The sequence below is a fragment of the Cupressus sempervirens genome, chromosome 5, assembly GCF_028749045.1.
Source record: "Cupressus sempervirens isolate cs-2001-9-10 chromosome 5, ASM2874904v1, whole genome shotgun sequence".
Classification (NCBI taxonomy): Eukaryota; Viridiplantae; Streptophyta; class Pinopsida; order Cupressales; family Cupressaceae; genus Cupressus; species Cupressus sempervirens.
In genome coordinates this window covers 61,296,395-61,319,841 of record NC_143122.1, presented here as the reverse complement: position 1 = coordinate 61,319,841, position 23,447 = coordinate 61,296,395, and the positions used below count along the sequence as shown (strand labels likewise).

At 35.9% G+C, this 23,447-nt stretch overlaps 1 protein-coding gene across 6 annotated transcripts in view; it reads right to left on the bottom strand.

Moving 5' to 3' along the window:
- Positions 1 to 23,447, bottom strand: part of LOC149554547 (pfkB-like carbohydrate kinase family protein) — a 225,161-nt gene that overhangs the window by 128,346 nt on the left and 73,368 nt on the right. For all 6 annotated transcript variants that reach the window (XR_016364384.1, XM_089828594.1, XM_089828596.1 and 3 more), the window contains one exon: positions 21,406 to 21,556. Coding sequence is in view for 5 of the 6 variants with exons in the window: in XM_089828594.1 (XP_089684720.1) it covers positions 21,406 to 21,556 (151 nt within the window). In the remaining variant the exon portion in view is untranslated. The remainder of the gene's footprint in view (positions 1 to 21,405; positions 21,557 to 23,447) is intronic.

Below are 23,447 nucleotides of genomic sequence, written 5' to 3'. Positions count from 1 at the left end.
GTGGATGGAATCACTGGATGAATACACACACAATTTAAAGCGTATGGACTTCACTTTTGTTTGTAGATGGAAAGAAGGTTGTTCTCAGGGGGATGGCCAATGAAGGGTCGAAGGAAGTTTCCGCTCAACAGATGGAGGCCATTTTCTGGCATGATGACATTGTGTGGGTTGCACACTGCTTTCTTTCGATAGAAGCAATAAAAGGGCAACGGGTGTATCAAGATGATGAGCTTCAAGCCATCTTGAATACACATGACAGAGTTTTCACAGATATTCCTTTTGGCATAACTCCCCATCGTGATTTCAAGCACATCATAGAATTGGAAGCCAATGTCAAACCGGTTATCACTACACCGTACCGCAACCCCACAAAATTCAAAGATGAAAACGAGAAGACAATCCAGGAGTTGCTCGAGAAGGAATGGAATCGTCCCAGCACTAGCCATTTTGCATCATCACTGGATTTGGTGAAAAGGACGAGATGTTATGCATGTGTGTGGACTACCGTGCGTTAAAACAAGAATACAATAAAAAATAGATACCCTATCCCCAGGATCAATGAATTGTTGGATGAGTTGCATGGTGCAGTTTGTTTCTCGAAAATAGATCTCTGTTTCGGATACCATCAAATCTGCATGCGAGAAGATGTGGAATGGACGGCTTTCTGTTGTCACTATGGGCATTATGAGTTCTTGGTCATGCCCTTCGAACTAACAAATGCACCAACTTCTTTCTAGTCTTGCATGAATCACATCATCAACAAACAGTTTTGTAAGTTCTTGTTGGTATTTTTTTATGACATCCTCATTTATAGTAAAACTTGGGAAGAACATCAAAAGCACTTAGATGAAGTTCTCGAAATCATGGAAGCACAGTTATTGTTTGCCAAGCAGTCAAACTGTGATTTTGGGATGACGAAGATATTGTACCTAGGTATGTTGTCAATAAATACGGAGTTCAGGTTCACCAAGAAAAGATTCGGGCTATCTCTGACTGGCCCCCACCAATCTCAGAGTTGTGAGGATTCTTGGGGTTATGTAGTTAATACAGAAGATTTGTGAAGAGTTTCTCTCAACTCAACACACCCTTGACGGACTTGACTGGGAAGGGATCCTTCCAATGCAACAAAAAGGCACAACATACTCTCAATAGTTTAAAGGAAGCAATGAGTACTTGCCTAGTCCTGGCTTTACCTAACATCACTTGGACTTTCATTCTGGAGTGTGATGCTTCCAAAGAAGGCATTGGTGTCATACTGATGCAAGATAAACATCCAATAGCCTATGAAAGCCGTAGACTTACATAAGTGGAGTGTTGATATTCCATCTATAACAAAGAAATGTTGGCTATCATGGATGCCCTAACCAAGTTTTGACAATATTTGGTAAGTGTCAAGTTTGTCTTCCATACCAATCATAATAGTTTAAGATTTTTTTTGGAGCAACGGGATCTGAACGAGAGTCAACAAAAATGGGTAAGTAAGAATCAGGCTTTTGATTTCAACATTCAATATGTAAAGGGAAAGAATAATATGGTTGCAGATGCTTTGTCAAGAAAACTCGCCATCTGCTTACTGTCTTAGATTTTAGCTAACTGGAAAGCACACTTATTGGTGGAATATCTAAAACCACATTTGCATGTAAGATAATGGATGGCGACACTGAGGACGACCGATACAAGGTGGTGGATGACATCATTTACAATAAGGATCGGATATACTTAGTGCCTAAGTCCAAACTGAAGCAAAGAATCCTAAAGGAAATACATGCTTCACCCTTGGCCAGACACCCAAGGTTTCTCAAAACCTATAGACATCTTAGGGAGAGGTTCTCGTCAAAGGGACTTAAAGACGATGTTTTATAGTATGTTTGAGAATGTGCAGTATGCCAACAAAACAAATCCAGACACACATTATTACAATTCTTGTTGATACCAAAACAGAAGTGGGGAAGTATCTCTATGGATTTCATCACTAGACCTCCTAAGGTAAATGGAAGAGATTGTATCTTTGTGGTGGTTGACAGATTGACAAAGTATGCACACTTCTTTGCCATTTCCTTAGATTTCCAAGCTGCACAGGTACCAGACTGATTTTTCAAAGAAGTTTTCTATCTGTACGGGTTACCTTGAAACATTGTAATTGACAAGGATGGTCAGTTTCTTAGTATCTTCTGAACAGAATTATTTCGGTTGCAAGAATGGAATTGTCACCAAGTACCAGCTACCACCCTCAGACCGATGAACAGACGGAGATTGTGGACAAGTGGTTGAAAGGCTACCTTTGGAACTACGTTTCAACATAGCAACAGGTTTGGGTTAAATGGTTGCATTTGGGGATTATTGTTATAATACTAATTATGTCTATTGGGATGGCACCTTTCACAACACTCTACAGGTATGAACCCCTTTCATTGATGGACATTGTTTTCGGTGACAGTGGTGCACCTAGGGCAAAAGACTGGCTATAGGAGGGGCAAGACATTATGAGATTTTTGAGAGCAAACTTGCAAAGGGCACAGAATCAACAAAAGATCTACGCCATCAAACACCGAATCGAGATAAGTTTCGAGGTGGGGGATCTTGTCTATCTCAGACTCCAGCTATATAGGCAATCATCATTGAAGGCAAAGGGGAAAGGAAAATTGAGGCCACGTTTTCATGGTCTTGACTGTGTAACACACCATATTGGTGAAGTTGCCTATGGACTTGAACTGCTAGAAGGGAGTCGGATCTACAATTGCTTTCATGTCTCCTACATGAAGAAAGTCATGGGACAGAACATCACAGTAACCACAGATCTTCCATCGCTCAATGAAGAAGGGAAGCTTGTGTTGGAACCGGTCAAGATCATTGATGTGCAAGAGAAGACACTGTGGAACCATACCATGAAGGAATACTTGGTACGCTGGAAGCACTTACCACTGGACGACACAACTTGGGAGGGAGAACACATTCTTCAGCATCAGGCATTGCATTTGCTTGAGGAGAAGCAAATTTTGGGATGGGAGGATGGTAATGTCCCCGTCATAAAATACATAAATGATCAAAACATTGTTTACGGGCCGATTGATTTACTATTTCTCAAAACCATGTTTACTTTTATTTTTATTCGCATCCGTAGGTGTTTCCGTCAGCTCTCTTTGTAAACCCTCGAGAGTTCCTTCGAAGGGAATTTAAGTACGACATATAGGAAGTTGTCAACATGTAGTTTGGATTATTTCTTTGTATTTGTGAATTCTTATTGGAGATTTGGATTGTTTGCAATTTCGGAAGTATATCTTTCCTACTTGACTATATCAATTTTGGTGGGATTCAACCCTCACCCTATTCCGTCGCATGTAATACTTTGCTCAAATTTGGCAAATCGAAACACCATCTTGTTTACAAGTATTAATTGGAGGTTATCTGTATTCAATATCTATTCGTGTTTGGCATTTATTTGATGGATTTGGTGTTCTAATATCATTTACATTTAAGTTTGTATTCTCTTTCCAATCTCCGTACAACACCTCCCTCTACCTACCTCTCTCCGTACTCCACCCTCATTGCACGCCGCACACCCCACACCACACACTGCATGCCATGCTTCCCTCACCGCACGCCACACGCCGTAAGCCTGGCAACAACACACCACACATCATATGTCCCTCACCACACGCCGCACAGTGCACGTCATTAATCTCTCACTGCACACTCAATTTATATCACGGCACCTAACCTTCTATCTTCTGTACACTCCTTCCTTTCACCATACGATTACTCTATTTAGACTGTACGGACATGAATTTGATATTTTAATTCATTTACTTCCTATAAGAGGAAAAATATCCAAATTTCATTTAAAGCGTAACATTACATTCATGGGAGGAGATGTTACGTGTGGCGCATGCATGTCTTGAACCCAAATGAGCAAGTGGGCTAGCAGGAATAGTTGCTCGAGCTAAAATTGGGGTGGTTCTGTTGAGTGGATTTTTTGCAACCAACAGTTTTGGGTAAAAATCTAGTTGCAAAATAGGATGACCAGCCACAGGGTGTGAGATAGAATCTCTCCTACCTTAAAGGGAAGGCTCCCCCTTCTCACCGTTCCTTGGATCAACTCAAGGTAAGCAAGAAGTAGAGAGATTTTACAAAATGGGTGTTACCAATATACTTTCTTATTATCTTTCAGGAAAGAATCCACTTACTCGTGGAGCGAGTAATGGGCAGAGTCAATCTGTAACTACACTTCTATCAAGAGCTGAAAATAGTGATACCGATAAACCTTCACTAACTCAAAGCCTAGCTGAAAATATACCAGTTTGGCTATAAGTCCGATCGTACTTCTATATGAAAAAGATTTACAATTAGGGCACAAAGACTCCTACAAGTAAGAATAACTTAACTATTTTGCGAATTAAGAAAGAAGTATAAGCTACCGACAAAACTTCTAGCTATACACTTCCACAATGGCTCCCAGTCAAAGCTCTGGCTCCAATTGCTTCTTAACTATTTTATATTCAATTCACAAGATACAATTACCAAGAACACAAGATAACATGAATCAAAGATAACTTAGATGAATTATAGACAAATCTTATAACTCACACAAGTAACAATCTCACTTAATCAAATGCTCCTTTGTATTCACTCTCTCAGAATAGTGCTACACAAACAAAGTTTTGCTGGTACAATTTCTCCAGAGCTCTCTTGCATAAAGATAATGATGATTTTACAATGAGGGGCACTCCTTTATATAGGCACAGGAGTTGAGAAAAAGGTGGAGGAAAAAGTGGAAGCAACTCAACCAACTTTGACCTTATCTAATTAAAAGAGAAACTATGGAGTTGCATGCAACTGCACATGTAACTCGCATTACATCCTTCTACATACATGTAATTAAACTTTTTCATGAAATGCATCCTCTTAAACCTACAAACATAAAATAAAAACATAAACAACAATCTTAAAGATTGTTTCTCAGTGCCTTCAATTTGACGATGATATCATGCACTACGGGAAGATCAACAATTGCCATGGTCTTTGATATGGCTTCGATCCTTACTGTATCAGCATATGCTGATTGTACAACTTTGGAATTTGCTACCATAGAATCTAACAAGTGTTTTGTTAAGGATTTATACAAGACAAACTTATTCATTGTGTGCAAACCAAAGTCTTCAGAATCTACATCAGCATTGCTCCTGATTTTATATTCCGAGCTTACCCTTTCAACTGCAATGAGATTACCAGATTCATCAATAACATAGCATCCCATCTGTTCCAAATCACAAGTAACACCTATTTCAACTGCTTCACAATCTCCAAGTGTTGCCTGCAACTTTGTGATCAGCTTCCTCAACATTTCTTCTTTGTAACCAATAAGTCCTTACAATCTGAAGAACATTTCACATAACGGAAGAATGTCACATGAGACCAAGGCATCGAGATCAAAACTCGTCATTTCATCCCAATCATTGAGGATTTCCTTCAAATTACTTGCTTCTCCAGTCAAAGAAGAGATCAAGCTTCGCTCCATTACATTCATGTCTTTGACATGCCTAAGAACTACAAATGTCTCTGTGATGGCTCGGACCCCTTCAAAGATGTTTTATCCTATCGAAGGCTTGGCAACTTCTATCAGCTTTCTCTCCTTGGATGTCTGAGACATAGAAACAACACTTTGAGAATATTGTTGCCGAATGACCTCATTCAGGCAAGAAACCTCCTATTTCAGTTGATTTTTCTTCTCCCATAGTTCATGATTACTCTTTGATACATTAGCCAATACATCTTGAGTATCTTGTAAACAACTCAAACATGATTGTTTTCCGATTTCAACCTTAGAGAACTTGTAATCAGAACGAGTGAGTTCTTCCACAAGTTTGTCCACCAAAGGCTCAGTAATTTCAACAAATTTGGTCTTATCTGAATCAACCAAAATCCTTGAAACAATCTTATCTTTCAAAGATCTGGATTTGGTCTTCTTAACAGGGAGATTATCCGGTGGTACAACCACTTTCCTTCTCTTTCTTGTTATTCTGCTCAACCATGTAGGCAAACTAAAATCTTCATCCATAGAAGTAGTTATAGTGGAAACCATTGGCATTGATCCAGATTGTATTTCCGTTGTAACATAGCAAGATTCAGGCTGCACAGCTGAAGGCATAGGAACATGCTAAAAGGATTCTGTCATGAAAAGCTCAGAACCCATCAAAGAGGTACCAAGTTGGGAAACTTGACCACTTGTGAGAGTTGGAAAATCCTCAAATACATTTGCCAAATGCTCCTATTATTCATTTGTGGGAATGAGAGGAGCAATAGAAGAAATAGGAAGGGCCATAGTATTAACTTCTAAGACTGGAATAGGAGTGAAAACTGTGGAGAATGAATCCACATCGTCATCTACCTCATCCAGAAAAGGTGCTTCATGTATAGGCGGTGAAAAGGTTTTTGCAAGCTTTGGGGGAGATATGATCAACACTTCCCCTTCTTCATCTGTATCTTCTTTATCTGATTCTATCTCCAGTTCCTCTTCTAATTCTTCCTCTGACTCTTGAATTGGTTCAAATATTTGAGAAGACTTAGAGCCTTTTTCACCTTTCAATTTGAATTTGAGGGAACCCTTAGCATCAAAATATGAGGCACCATTTTTCCCTGTAATCTCTAGCTATAAGTTCCTACCAGGAGGACCAAAGCTTCCACAATCCAATCCCATCTTAGGATTACCTTTTTTAAGGCCTTTATATTTCAGTCATTTATTAGCGTTTACCAAGATGGATTGAAATCTATCCATGATAGATGTACCTTCCTTATATTGCCACTAAATAGGAAAAGGGCACTTCTTCTCAAAGCCGACTTGATGAAACTGGATCGAGAATATTGTCGTTGTCTTCAACTTGGAAATCTAAAGGGATCTCCAACATGTTGAGATCGATTATCTGCTGCAAGGTTAATTTGCAGTAGTCCATCTTCATGATATCAAGCTTTGTTTTCATATCAATCCAAATATCCTCGATGCGATGAACATGCATGAAAGCTCTTTTCATTTGAGAATTCGTCTCTCGATAATCAAAGTCAAATCTAGCCTTGAACTTCTTCAAGGTGATCAACTACAACTCTGCTTCCATGTTCTTTGCTTTGGGCACAGAATTGACTGAATAGTTGCCAATTGCCAAGGGTTTGGCTGAAGTAATGCCGAAACCAGGCCTATACATAGCATGTTGATCACTCTGCACATCCATGAGTTGTCTAACTAGCTCCATCAAGATGATTCAATCTATAGCATACCTAGGTAAGGTATACAGTTTGCCTTTGAAATACCCAACTCTTAAGTATGTAAAAGTTGGTAACTAAATGAAAATATAGTCGTATCGATTCACCTTTTCCCATGTTGCATCAGATACTCTCTCAACAGATAATTGTCTACCAAATAAGCACCAAAAATGCCCAAAGAAAGCACCTTGGACTCTTCTGTAATGAAATTTACTATTTGCCAAAGTGACTTGGTCATAGTAATCCCAAACAGGAACCTGAAGATGATCTCCCCTAATTGAGAGACCAAAGAAAGATCCCATGGCAACAGCAATGTAAACAATATGAGTTCATGTAGAAGGGCATTGAAGTTCCCATGTTGCCTATCTGTTGGCAAAGTGCAGTGCTAATGAGCTCTCCCCAAAAGATGTGTTCTTTGTTTTCCATGATTTGAAAGATGAATTTGTAAATCCATGGCTCGAAGTCAATAGAATCTTTGAGACCGCAAATTCTACTGAGAAGGATGATGAGATCCCTGTACTCTTGTTTGAAGTTAGACCGATAAAAGGTCTTTGGCCATCTTAAGAAGAAGTTCTTTTTATTCTCTAACCAGTATTGGTTGACATACTTCTGATAATCACCTTTTTGCCCATTCCAGCATGCCAAAGATGATTCCTTGGTTAAATCTACACACTTTGCTTTATGTGGTACTTTAAAAATCTGGTCAATGACCTCTGGATCAAGGCTAATGACAACCTTGTCGTCAACATCCTTGATTGTCTTTGATTTTGGAGTAAAACACCGTGCACAACCAAGAAGAAAATCAAGTTCCATGGCTGCCATAGGAAATGCAGACACTCAATGAATGTTACTTCTTTTGATGCGCTTCATCTCGTGACAAACAGGATTTTCAATTCTTCGCAGAAAATCAGCCATGTCCACATGACCAATCATTGTGTCCATTACATTATCAATAATAGATGCAATTGATGATGGAGTTGCATGAGCCAACTCTTTCATCTTTCCTTTGGATTTTGATAATGAGGGCATCTCTTGCATTTGCGCTGCAACACATAAATCTCAAAACATAATCACTGTCTCAGAAGGAATTGCCATACAAGTTGATTTGCGATCAGCAATAAAGGTTCAGAAATAGATTGGAGACTTTGTAGATCCAATGAAATGATCTTAGAAAGAAATCATCATGCATATGTAGTAAATGAAGATGAAATGAATGGAATGCGGAATGAAGTGTTATGAAGATGGAAAATGGAAGATGGAATGAAATGAAATGGAAATGTGTGAAGATGGAATGTATGAAAATGTGTGCGAATGAAGATTGCTGATTTCAACCTTGACTTAGGATTTTCAAGGCTTTACTGCATGAAAAATGAGTATATGTAAATGCAACATGTAACGGGAGATGAAAGGTGAGATGAGATGTGAATGCGGATGTAGGATGCATTTTACATGCAAGTGCGAATGGAGGATGAAGTGCAAAGCATGGAAAGATGCGGAAACATGTATTTGTTCATGCAGGCGCAAATGCATATGGAGAGATGGAAATGAAAAATGGAAGAGGGATAATGAGTTTTATAGTCATCTTTGGTGAAAAGGTGAAGTCAAAGTACATGAAAAATGAAAATGAAATCTTTTTTACTTTTCAAAAAGTGACTTTTAGTCAAAATTGGACCTTTTGCATGCAATTACACGTAAGGCTTTTCGTGTAATTGTGTTGTGAGAGTGAATGCGAAAAGTGAAATGAGTGAAAATGGAAGTGGAAAATCGGATTACATGCATGTGCAAATGGTGAATGAGATGGAAAACATGTATTCGCATTTATCAGACGAGATGCTAAGTATCGTGACATGGAAGATGGAAGTGAAACGTGATTATGCTTTCGCATGAAGTGAAACAAGTTATTGGGAAAGAACTTGTAACTTCTCCAAAGTGGAGAAAACTAGCAAGCAAGCACAAAGCACAAAAACTCAAAAGAAAAACGTACCTTTGAAAAGTGACTCAAACATGTCAAAATGCAATGCACTTCAACACATAAATTTGAATTTGGAAATTGGGGAAAAACCAAAAATAAGAAAATAAACAATTTCTTCATTTTTAAAGGAAAAATGCACTTTCCATGGCATTGATTTTAACAAGTGGCAATCATCAAGCAATAATGTGCATAAAATCAGCAAGATAAGCACAAATTAAATAGCAACAAAGAATAAAGTCCACTTACATGAAGATTAAGTGCCAAAAATGAAGGAAAAAGATGCTCCAATGTTGAAAATGTCTTCAAAAACGTTTTGAATGTTTCAAACTCTTGCAAATTTGAATAGGAGAAGGCACCAAACAAGGAGTATTTGGAGGATGATGCCAAAACATGCCCTAATAATGCTCCAAGATCCAATGTTTTGCATGCACATGCTTATGGGACGTTTTTGGTGAAAAACGTGTTTCACCAAGGAGCGTGATCAAATTGATTTCGTGTTTAAACACCCAAACATGCACCAATATGCAAAGTAATCACCAAATAAGAACAAATCGATTCGTATTGGAGCAAAAACATTGATCAAAAATGGTATTTTTTGATTTTTTTTTCAAAAACATGCCCTAGGATAGAGCTCAAGAAAATGATTTTCAGCAAGATGAATCCATTTTTGGTGCTAGAAAATCTATTGCCAAGCAAAAATGACCTAATGGAAAAGATCTCATGCAAAAACACCAAGTAAATCTCTCACAATGAGCAAAATCAGGTTCTTGGAGAGCAAATGCATGTGTTCTCCCAAAATCGGACCTTTTGGGGTGCACAACATGTTTTAAAATATGTTTTTAGTTAAAATCGGACCTTTTGGGGTGACATGCATATTTTAAAAACTCTCAACAAAGTAAATCGAATCTTTTAGGGTGCATAACACATTTTAAAACTTGCATTTGCTCAAAATCGGACCTTTTGGGGAGGACTGTATATTTTAAGTGACATCTAATGTTTTTGATGCAATGACATATAAACTCACCTTTTGATGTAATGACACCAAAAAGGTCCACTTTTGATAGTCTCGTGCTTTTAAGTTGAACTTTGTATGTCGTGACATGTAAAATGTCCACTTTTGATGGATTTTACATGTAATTGCATATAAAATGTCCACTTTTGATGACTTAAAGTCATTTAACAAATATATATCAATTTAATTTCATTAAAATGTTACTTTAATGGGACATAAACAATATTTATATATCATATTAAAAATATAGCACATAAATATCATTTAAAAAGTAACATTTAAATGACATTGATTTAAATATCAAATATTAAACTGAAACTATATAGTTTATATAGTGACTTTAAGTGAAAAATCAAAAACTAACTCAACTTAAAATTATAACATAAAGTGCACAATAGTTACTTTAAGTGAAAATTTAAATGATAAAGTAACTTAAAAACATAACATAAAGTGAAAGTTATATTTTCCAAAAAATGAACATCAAATTAAAAATATAACATGATATTTTTACTTCATGTTGTTGCATCAAAAAGGTCCACTTTTGAGACACTAAAACGACCATATCTCTTGGCTAGCAACTCCAATTATGCTCTAGGTTAGACCAAATCAAAGGGGAAACTAAAAGCCATGACATGAGCAAGACCAAAGGATTGAAAACCAACAAACGCAAACTCAAAAGAAAAGTAAAAGACGATGAAGGCCTCAAAAATCAAGCAAAGGCTCGACAGAAAGCAAAACGAAAAAGACTTGACGAAAGCCTTCAATAAAACAATTTGATATATGAATTGAAGTCGATTGATCGATCAAATTGAGTATCGAATTCAACTTAGAGATACGCTAAACTAGCTTGAAAAAGTTGTGTGTTGTTACCAACATTTTGTGGTGACAAAATGTAGGACAACAGGTTCTACACCTGTACCATGGGTTATGGTGTCTGATTGGTGATGGGGATGAGGAGTTGCAGCCACTTCTGGTCTAGACATTTTCCTATCTAAAGGAGGTACAAATGGTGAATATGTGAAAGGGGCGGCAAGATCTAGTGTCATTTCTCGACAAAATTGAAGCAAATAGAGCAGCAATAGAAGAACAAATAATGTTCTAGGAAGGTGACGGCAATGAAGTACTCTACTCCCGAGGGGGAGGACGAGCACCCTATCCCTCCTCATCAATCACAGGCCAAGAAGAGGGCAGGTAATGTGCAAGGTGGTGTTCTTGTTGAGGTTACTAGTGTTCCTAGTGTTGGTGTGGTTCCAATTATTGGTGGAGTTGGGAAATGTGGGCGTCAAACAATGGCTATAAGTGGTTTAAAGATGGGAGTTGCTTGAGCTAGACTACCTTCTATGAATTTCTCAAGGGAAGAGGTTGCAGGTTGGTTCGCTTGAGGGTTTGTTCTTGGTTGCGTGCATATGCCCATATTTTCGTAGTATGGGCCAATTTTGTGTTAGTTGTGTCAAGTTTGTATAGTCTTTTTGGCTTCTGCTCTTCGGGTGGTGATTGTAGGGTGTGTCTTAGATGATCTACCAGCGTGCGGCAGTTTGTATGTGGGAGATTGTTGGAAATCAGCCAAACAAAGGCCTCATGAATGTACTAGAACATTTTTCATATTAATATAAAACTTATTATTATCGATCAAAAAAAAATCATTATTAATTATGTTAGAAATTTTGTTAATGCAATTGTAATGCTCAAAAACAGATAAGAATGTGAAGCAATTTGATTGGCAGAAAATGTCATTGCATATACCATAGTTTAAAAACTCAAACTCCTCAATAACTCGGCTTGCCTAAAAAAAATTGAACTCAAAATTATCAAAAATGCAGCGAAAAAACAGGCAATAAATCGGTACTTTTATCAAACATTAAACATATAATTTCTATGAATATATATTTATAAAGATTTATAAATAAACACTACAAATTAATATATTCATTCTATATAATGAATTATCCATGTGTTCTTCAGATCTACCTTCAAGCAGTTAGGCTTTGTAGAAGGAAACCACTCTAATACCAATTGAAGGGAACAAGATTAGCGGGGAGGTGAATCAGTATAATAATGATTTTATAATTTTTATCCACATAATAATGTCAAATGCTAAAATATATAATAATAAACATACTGACACACAATTTTACACGGAAACACAATGTGGGAGAAAACGAAGGCAAATAAAGTCTTCTCATTTTAATTTGTTATATTACAATGTTTTGTAAGCACCAACCTACTAGAGGCTCCAACCTCTAATTTTACAAGTACCAACTCAATGGAAGCTGCAACTCCGAATATTTGATAGCACCAACCTTGAAGCAAAACCTACTTCACTTCTGAATATAGATCTGAAATTCCGCCTTATTAGAGTTGCTTACTCAACTTGATGATGGATGCAATTTACTCTCTAATCTGAAGCCAACCAATCTTTTACTTAGTATTTATTCTCTTTTTAACTCTTCACACTTACATCTCTAATATGAATAAATATATATATATAAAAGATAACAACTATGAATATATATGTTTCTTTTATAGTTCCTTATAACTCTTCTCACCCTCACTCCGCTGACTTATCTTTTTGTATGTAAATGAATCTTTATTTCATGTTTTAATTTCAAATACAAGTCATATCTCCTGAAACAAGAGGTGTCTCATGCCTATTCATTTTTAATAACACCTTATTGGCCTCATTTTAATTAATTTAATGTTCTCGTCCATAAGAAATATTACTAATTCTAAGTTTATTGGACAGCGTTTCTAATTCATTGTCGTCGTATGATATCGTTCACATATTTCATTATTTTTAAGCAAGTTGAACATCTTTAAAAAATCTGTTTCAATAATCTAGCAAGTTATTTTGTCTTCAATATCTACACCCGACAGCTCTTCTTGAACGGAATTCAATGATATTGGAGTGAAGATATCATTTCCATATACAACGGTCCTTATTCCCTCAACGTTGTTGTATAACAAATGATTTATAAGATTCATTTTAAACTCCTGTTACTTTAATTGCTCCATGCATATCTTGATCGCACATGATCTGCTTCATAGCCAGTCTTCTGGCAAGTTTGACTGGTATATACCAACACATAAGCTGTTGAATATATGTTTCATTGCTCAACCCCAATCGCTGAAGATGCTGCGCAAAACTATTTGCTGTGTCATATTCGACTTAATCATTGTCTTTTGTTTTTTGTCATACTGTACTTTTTATCTGAGAATATGATTGTTTTCAATGTTACCCTTGTTGCTGCTTAGTCAGCCCTTTGACCAAAATTTTTTTACTAATTTAGATTGATTCTTTTCTTCTTGTTGATTTATGAGGACCATAGCAAATGTATTACCACTGCCCATATATTATGTGTTTTTTAAAGGAAGCAATCTCTCTCTTATTTATATTGTGGATGAGACATGAAGAGACATGTCCCATGCATGTCTCTTCATAAACATATACTTTATAAGTCCTTGCCTTATCTATAGATAAGGCAGGGAACTGATGTTTCCAGTTGTGGTCCTTAACTTTTATAAACAAAATCATATATTGTTCAAATCAAAAATTGATTTATGTTTTCATTAATTTTTAGTCATGAATTTTTTATTTCTAATTGGCTGATCTGAATTTTCCTAGAGGTAAAATTGATTTATTGATACAAAAAATTATTAGAAATTAAATTCTAGAAACTTCCTCCAAAGTTCTGGAATCTTCTTGAAAGACCTAGTTGTAGGATAGCCTGCCATGGCTTCTTCCTGAAACTCCCAGCCAAGGTTTCTTCCCAACTGACAAAGAACTGCCACTGGCGCCCTAATTTAATCTGCTTGGATTGTCTTGGTTTCTTCATAATTCATCAGAGCAGGGTGTAGAGGCATCAATGAATATTGCTAATTACCATATGAAGACACTCCAAACAAGTAACACCTCTTGCTAGATTTTTCCTTTTTCCTTTTGAATTTGTGAAATCCTCCATGCCCAGCCAAATCCCTAAAAACATTATGATGCGTTGTTTTATATTTACTTTTGGAACACAACTACAGAAACAAAAGATGTCTATTTCCTGAGCACAAAGATTGGAACTGTCTGTACGCATCTTGAAACTCCTTTCCGATCGATTATCTCAAAAACAAAAAGTACCCAAATCTTAATAAATTGTATTACATGAAAAAAAGATACAACAAGTATCATGAAGAACAGGGGAATCTGAGAATGCTCGGTAATCAAACTGCCGAAGTGGGAAAAGATTAGGAAACCTTTGAGCTCAAGCTTTGCCTAGAAGCCTGCATTTTTTCAAGCCAGTTTATGCCTTGTAAATTCCAATGCTCTAAATGGTAATTCCAAATTTAGGGCAAACCGGAGCTCATATGCTTCTCCTAAGTCAACCAAAAGATAAGCTCTAAATCGACAACAATTTTTCAGCCTAGAGTTACTGAAAACTCTAAGGATGAAGTTGGAGGACATGCAAGAAGCTTTGAAAAAGGAGGAACAAGACCCACAATCTTTGCGTGCACTATGGCAGCCAAAGTTTTCACATCCAAAAGAGTTGTCATTCTGCCTATGCATATCCTACCATGCGCATTTGCAAATGTATGTATTTCTCTTTTTTATATGGTAAAAACTGAAAAAACCTAACGGAAAAAAACTGTATTTTGATGCTTGCTTATTAGTTTTCCATTCTTCCCTCTCAGCTCGGGTTTTCCATTCTTCCCACTGAAATATGTATTTTGATGCATGTCCTTTTGGGTTTTCCACTCTTCCCACTAAGATGGGTATTTTTAGAACAATCTGGAATGCTTAGCAAGGTTAGTCATAGGTGTTCCCTTGAAATAACAAAGCTTATAATTAAGTACAATGGTTGGGTCCCAATTAAATCGACAACTTTAATAGCCCGCCATAGTTTTAAATCGGACCTCTCATGAGAGTTTTTAGATTATAAATAAGTGCAAATCAAGCTCTGTCATGCGGTGAATTATTTCAAGCTACACATTCTACCAAGACCTTGTGGGTAAATAACACATCCTTAGGTAGATAGAGAATACAAACGATGCTTTTGAAGACAGGTTATGAAAGATTCATCAAGCAAGAGTATTTACGTAAAAATATGGCCTAAGGATGTTTGTTGAAAAAACAGATTCTCAGTCTCTAGTTTAATGGACGGTGATCTCACTTCAATTCAATAAATATTTTCTCATACGATAGCAAGCACACGCTTACTCGCGTTCCTATTGTTACAGATTTCTAACTTGTAACACCTCTCCTATGATGTGGCAGTATATAAATTTATAGCTATGACCGATATATGTATAGTAGTGAATGTATTTTTTTTGAGAATTTACCATGAAAACATAATTCTAATTTCAAGAATTAGGTCACTCATATATTGTGTTGTCATGAGACATGCCTTTGTTAGGAAATATCTTGAGGATTCTTGTCTCTGGTCACAAGATACTTCCAATTGCAGTCTCCTGAAGATTCTTGTTGTCTCCAATGCAAAAGGATGGTCTTCCACAAAAAAAAACCCTAAAACTTTGAGATTGAGGGATGTTATGATGAAGATGGACAACAAAATTAGCATTATGAAGTTCATTCTTATAACCAATCACATCTATCATGTTGATCAATCTCTTGAAAAGGAGTTAGGAGATAAAGAGGATAACTCAATAGAGATGAATTCATTGAGGGCTTCGTGGAACAAATAAAAGTCATTACTACTAAATGACTCCTGAAAGAAATGAAAATATGTTTTAAGTTGTGACTAGGAAGGCCCTACGCTTATCCAAAAACTACCAAAAGCTTTTGACTTTCAATAGGAATCTAGGGCTTTCAAAAATAAATTGTCTTGCAAGGAGATGACGAGAGCCAAAATCTGGAATAAGTAAGCCCCATTTTCTTCACTAAACGACAGTAAATCTTGCAAAAATCCTATCATTGATGATTCAACCACAAGGAAGTGGTTTGACGGTGGAGTTTTGATGGCATCCGGAAAATACCTGGCAAACGAATGCCTCTTTATACCGACCAAAATCACCGAATTTTGCCCGCATGTCCACGCTTGATTTTATTTGATCAATGTGTCTTAAGGTGGACACAATGTTAGTACTTTTCAAGTGAAAATACTAATGCTTTTGTTGGCATCAAAATCAAATTTTTGTGACCATTTGTTTGTAAAGCCACGAGCTTGCATTTCATTTGCAACAATAGGGACGTAATCATAGTTTTTGAATATTTGAAATGTTATTTTCTATTATATATTTTACACTTTACAGTTCACAAACACATCACTTTTATCACTATTACAATGCTTTTTAATGAATCATATGACACTTGGTTGAAAGTCAATTGAGTTTCATTGGTTTAATGGAATAACACAACAACATCTACGAATTAGAAAATGTATCGTTAATCATAATTAACAATTAATTATAGAATAAAATTAACCGATAAATATATCAGAGAAAGTTTTTCAAACCATTAGTTGACATATTAAAAAAATCTACCAATTCATTTTAGACAAAAGACAAGGACTCAAGCTCCATAGAGCTCTTGTTAATTAATATAATGACATTTATATATATATAGAATTTCTTTGGTCTTATTATATTAATTTCTCTAACATAATAATACTCAGACATCTATAATTTATATCTCATATATAATGTGTATAATGGCAAGTTTTAAGGATATCTTTGATCAAGGGATATCCACCATTCAATGATATCAAGAGTAATGGCCTCAGAATATCAAGACACATGATATTCACCAAGTACTCAAAAATGTCCATAGATAATGTATCCTCAATAATACTTACCATAGAAACATTCATGGTCCATTTAAGGAACTTAATCCACTACGCAAGATATGAGCTATCATGATCTGTCTCAGATATCATAAGATGTCCATCACAAGAGAAGGCTATGGTCTGTTTAAGAAACTTAATGCATCGCAAGTTATCATCTATTATGATCTGCTTAGACATCAAAAGATGTCCATCAAAATAGAAGGCCATTGTTTGTTTAAGGAACTTAGTCCACCATGGATGTTATAATCTATCATGATTTGCTTAGACATCTTCATAAGATGTCCATCATAATAGAAGATTGAGTTTTTGAAAGATCGTCACCTTTCAATAACTTCTACAAATACAAGTGATAATCATTTGAAAGTCATCACTTTCTCATGATGTAGACAAGGGTTCGGCACATTAAAATCGTGCAATCACACACATGGATTTTCAAACTCCCTCTGAATATCAAATCTTTTGAGCTGCTCATCCAATGTTGCCTTTGATGAGGCGTCCAACACCCTCTGAATTTGATACAAATCTTCCTTTTCTTGCAAGAACATCCTCGGAAAAGATCAAGGAAAATAGCTCTTACAGCACATATAGAAATACAAATAAGAATGTTAACATTAATTAGGATGTTAACATATAACTCGTGCCTATTCCTAACAACAAAATAAATGGTTATAGCATATCTCTTTGTTTTATAGAAATAAGATAACATAATTTTTATATAAATGATGTATAGAAATTAAAATATAAATATACCTTATCTTTACCTGTATACTCCCATAATAGATCTCCTTATATCAGTTAAGGGTGGGTCCCTCGGTACCCGTGCTATGTGCATAACCTTCAAGGAGGGATATTTATTTGTTCCCTTTATTCTCTTTGTTAACCAATCATAGTGGGTCCACCTTTTCAACGTGGTCACCCACTGACTGTGGAAGTTCTACTCGTTCAATTCTACTTTATTTCCTGTGATTAATAATCTAATGAGCTGAAGTTCGCATCTCTTCTATTGTTAATGGATTCTCTTTACTTAACATCCTTTAGCAAACATTATTTACTAATTGATAATTAGTCTTTAATAACTACCGTAGTATCTTAGGCTCCCCTTGATACTATGATGATAAGAATATTTATCGAAGTATGTTCAAAACTTTAGGACTTGAATTGAGACATTGAACTAATCCTTATATTGATTGAACTCCAATATTTTTCATGACCAAGTAATTCATATATCCATATGTGACTCCTCTTATTCATTGCCTCACTGATTTAATGGTCAAATCTTTTTTTTTTAAAAATTTTGTTGCACTTTCCACTCAATGTCTCTTGATGCAACATTGAACCCTCTTAACTCTGCCCCCTACGTGGAGTTTCTCATGCCTAGGAAGAGGCTAGTGCACATGTGGCAAGATTTATTCATTTTGATTTCTTAAGCCCCATTGATTTTTATACGAAACACCTCCTTATTCCATTCTATATTCCTCTTTATCCTTCATTAACTCTTTTGATGTGTGCCTTCCTTTGACCTTCCTATTTGCTACGTTAACTCCAATGGTCCTGCCTAGTTGTTAGTCAATCCAACTTGCCCACACAGCCTATGAGTTGTCGAGGAAGGAAAATTCATGGTTTGAAACTAGACATACAAGAATCCTCTTCCATACTATGACTTTCTCCTCTAGTCCATGTCATCACCTTCTAAATACTTTCTTTCTATCCCCATTCTCCTCCTTGTCGTTTAGTGGCATTATGTGCTGACAGGGAATCCTTTGTTGGGTCTTCCACGTAGCAAGTCCTAACTTCCACTTCATCCACTAAGCGTGCCTCAATATTGTGCCCGATCTATTGTATAATGATTTTATTGTCGCTAAGGTGGATTCCCTAGTTGCTTGATTGGATTCAAATCATAACCAGCCAAAGGTCCACTCGCACAGTGCAGGAACGTTACGAAATTTCTTTTAAACACGACATAGTGAACACACTCGTCCACACATACTTGCTACAGATTACTTTCCACACAAATCCCGTGGAAAAAGACTAAGAGCATCCATAATCGTTCACATATTTAAAAATGTTTGAACACTTTATTATGTGTCAAGCCTACAAACAACCATTCAATATGTTGAACTTGAAGATATTGTCATAAAAAAAAATATCCAACAGATACACTTTTAAGATAGGTGTGAGTTAACGTCATTCTCTTGTTTCATTTGAAAACCATATTCGCACATATACTAGCCCATATATTCTAATCACACATATTCTAATTAACTCCATATTTGCATAGACATTGTAATAGTTTAGCTATTTTGTCATCAATGACACACAAAGCCAACAATCTCTTACTATTCTCCAATCTTATTCTCTCCTTTCTTACGTTTGCAGTATGGTTCTGATGCCGTAATCTGATACCATGTTGATTTACGAGGATTACTGCAAATGTATTAGCACTGTCTATATGGTATGTGTTTTTCAAAGGCAGCAATCTCTCTCTTATTTACATTGTGGATGAGACATGTCCCTTCATGGGACATGTCTATTCATTAACATATATTTTATTAATGAATATAATGACATTTGTGTATATATATATAGTATTCTTTAGTCTTATTATATTAATTTCTCTAACATAATAATACTTAGCATTTATAATTTATATCTCATATATATATATATATATCTTGACGCAGGAGCATCCTAAGTGTAAGAGCAATCTTGCATCATCTAAAAACATTTTCTTTTTGTTTCTTGAATAAGGGTTCTTAGTGCAGAGTTGTTTCTGGAGGCTTGCTACTTAGTAAGTCGGTCATACGACTTCGGATTGTCGTAATTTCAAAGGTGGATGTTCATCTTGGATATATCGGCCTGCCAATTGAGGCTCAGGGCCATATCATGAGTATTCATGAAGTTATTGCAGATTTTTGGTGTGCAATTTTGGTACAAAAGCTTCAAGCTCAGTTTTGAAGACCTTAGAGGCCCCGGATGGGCTCTGAAATGGGGTTGTTGAGTAGCTGAAGACGCTGCAAACTATTGTGAGTTTTGATTCATATATGTATGCTATTGCTACTCTTCATATTCTACTCATATGATGTCTCAAATGCTACTCATACGATTCCAATATGACTTTAATATGCATACTCCCTAATAATATTAGTTTCATTGTATCTGGGTTTCCAATCATTTGTGGCATGCTATACTCCCACTTTGAACATCTACACAACATATATAATGGCATCAATGACAATCCTTCATCAAGGTTCACTTAGTACATGAGATGTCTACCTATCTTCTATAAATACTACAACTCCCTTTCATAGCATCATTCCTAGACTACTATGATCAATTATTTGTTTCTTAGCTACAGAAGGTGCTAGTCTCTTTTGACTGAGTCCAATCTTAAGGGTTTAATTTATCTTGTTTGACTTGCCATATTTGAGTATGTTTGGTCGTAGACTGTATGGAGTTGATCATTGTAATGAGCCCTGCTGGTTCACTCCTTACTATGTTGAAGAGTAATTGTTTGTCTTTGATTTATAGTTTTGTGTTTTAAGATATATGAATTTTACAATTTTCAGAATATATACAAGACAATGCTTTGAAATGCAAGTAAATGATTATGGTTCAAACTCCAATTTTATTTGTCATTGATCAAATTACAAGTGCTCACAAATGCACGGACAGAAATATTATAATTTTATTTAATTCAGAACCTTAAGTACTTAGGACTAGAGGCCTTCCTTTTGATTGACTTGGTGGCTTCTCATACTTTGTGCAGGCACATGGATCCTCTGGATTCTCTATTTAATCGTATGTGTTAGATGCAACTTATATAATGAAGATGAGTGGACAATTAATCAACTTTCTAAGCTATAGCGAGTTCTTTGAAAAAGATGAAAATATACAGATCTGATTTGTAGACCTTGCAGAGCAAAATACACAAGCATGGATGCTTCCTTGAATTTGATGATATTCCTATAATTTAAATAATTGATCATTTTTAGGCTACTTATTTCATCACATCCAGCACCTCGACTGATGATAATTTGAGAAAACACAAGAGGGACACTAACAGGTAGCAACAGTGCAAAATTTATAACATGCATAAGTCTGGTCCTAGCACATATTTGCCAGAAGTTTTCATAGCATTGCTCTCACTGTTAAACTGTTTATCATAAAACAAACTCAATGTCATAAAAAATCAACATACATATTTATTTTATCTCTGTCCACTGGCAAGAAGAATAGAATATCTGCCTCTATTTTTGTGTTGCCAACTGGCACCAACATATCCAAATAACACTCTTCCTTGACTCAACCAAATACAGATATCTTTTATTCACATCTATTTTTTGTTTCAAAAATTCAAAGAATGCATCAGGACTGGAAAATGCTACCTCTTTTGCAACAATATGAGCTACGTCTGGAAGCCGCCCATCAAAGTACACAATTCTCGCTCCTGTCAAAGCAGTTGACAAGCTTGCTCCAGAGAGATCTTCTGCAATCATAGGAGGGCTTCCAGCTGAATGAATACAGGTACGTGTCTTCCTATGCACAGAAGAATATACACCTCCTAATTAGACAATCCAGTGATATTGATTTCCTAATTAAACAATTTAGAAAGGATTCAAAAATACCATCTAACAAGCATATTATGTGTGCACCCATGCCATTACCAAAATTTATTTGTTTACCAATATTAATTAGTAAATAAATTATGTTATGAAAGTTTGAAGTGCAAACACATAATATGTCCCTATGTTAATCCTTGTGTGTTTATGTGTGTAAGCATTTCTGTCCATTGTCACACACAAATTCATGTCTCACAAAGCACCTCCCTCTTAAACCTCTTCAAACATATACAATCACAGTATGCATTCCATTCTTCTTGCCTGACATCGCAAACTATCACTATGCTTTCAGGCTGTTACTCAGCTTCACCCCCCAGCTTTATCAGATCCCTGTCGAGACCACACTCTTAATATTTTTATGCTTTTAGCAATTGACATCTACATGCTTCATCTTGTGATAGTGTCACTCCTGCCCATAACTCTTATTATCCTAGGACTAACAGCTATTAGGGTTCAGCCAATGAGCTGCTTGTCATCCCATGACATGGTAATTGGCACCTTCTAACCCAACAACAACCTTTGATTTTCATGATTTGATCATTGATTTTGTGTCATGAAAGAATCCTTTAAGTTTGAATCTCCATAAATTGTGTATTAGAGATTTTAGAAACAATTAGAGGAAAGGTTACAAAATAACACATTTCAATATTTGCCTCATCTCTATTCAATTAGATATTACATATTTATATGATTGTTATATCCTATTTTGTAGGGAGGTCCCAAGACAACTTTCCTATATATGTTGAGTTGTTTTAACAACTTGATACATTTGAACCTCTACTACAATAACCTATTTCACAATCTATAACAAGCCTAGCAAATAATTATTTTTACGCTTCCTATGATGCAATATCCATAGCCATGGTTTACAAAATTTGTGATTACTCTCTAAGTTGTTGAGTACTCTCTATTTCTTTTGCTGGGCAAATTTTCCCAAGTTCAAGTCTCACATTTTTGTATCTGCAAAAACATGGGTAGAAAATGGTTCTACAGGTAAAACATTGAGTAAAATGTGTTTTTCACTTGAATTTTCTATAGAACCATGCACTTTCTCTATCAAGATTTCAATTTTTTACTAAATAAATTTTGTAATTGAAATTTACCAAGAAAATATATGTTTCTTTCATAGATTTTAATTAGAAGTACTTTCTATGTTCCCGAGGTTTTGTTGACTCTTTGTTGAGTATTTGCCATGTACTCTCTCGATCCAAGTCTACGAACTATGTTCCTATCGACCCCCCACCCCCCCATATTGCGTCATTCTCCAAACAGGGATATTGGGTTAAACCCATGATGACCGAGTTCAATAGTTCATAATATGATGTGAGTAGGGACATACACATCTACTCATGACAAACGATAATGGAGCTAACCTCACTAAACACGTTGTACTCTCATCCAAGAATAGGGACAAACACATCTACCAATGGAACCAAGTTTAGGGACTAACACATCTACCCAAGCTCTTAAATCAATTTTGGAAAGGGGCAAACACATTTATCAAACCTCGGTCATGAACAAGGACACACATCTGTTCACAACAATAATGATTTGACACAAAGACATTCAGCCATGATCATCAACTCTTGTGACTAGGGACCATTGTTTGCATTCTCAAGCTCACAGAGTACTCGACAAGCCCAAAGTGTTAAAACTCGGCAATTACTCAACAAAAACTCAGCAAATCATCAACTTAGAAAGTGCTCAAAATTATGTACAATTCAATTTTAAAATGTATTAAATTAAACACTAACATCTCCATAGAGAAAATGAATGGTTTCATAGCAAAAACATGTGAAAGACACATT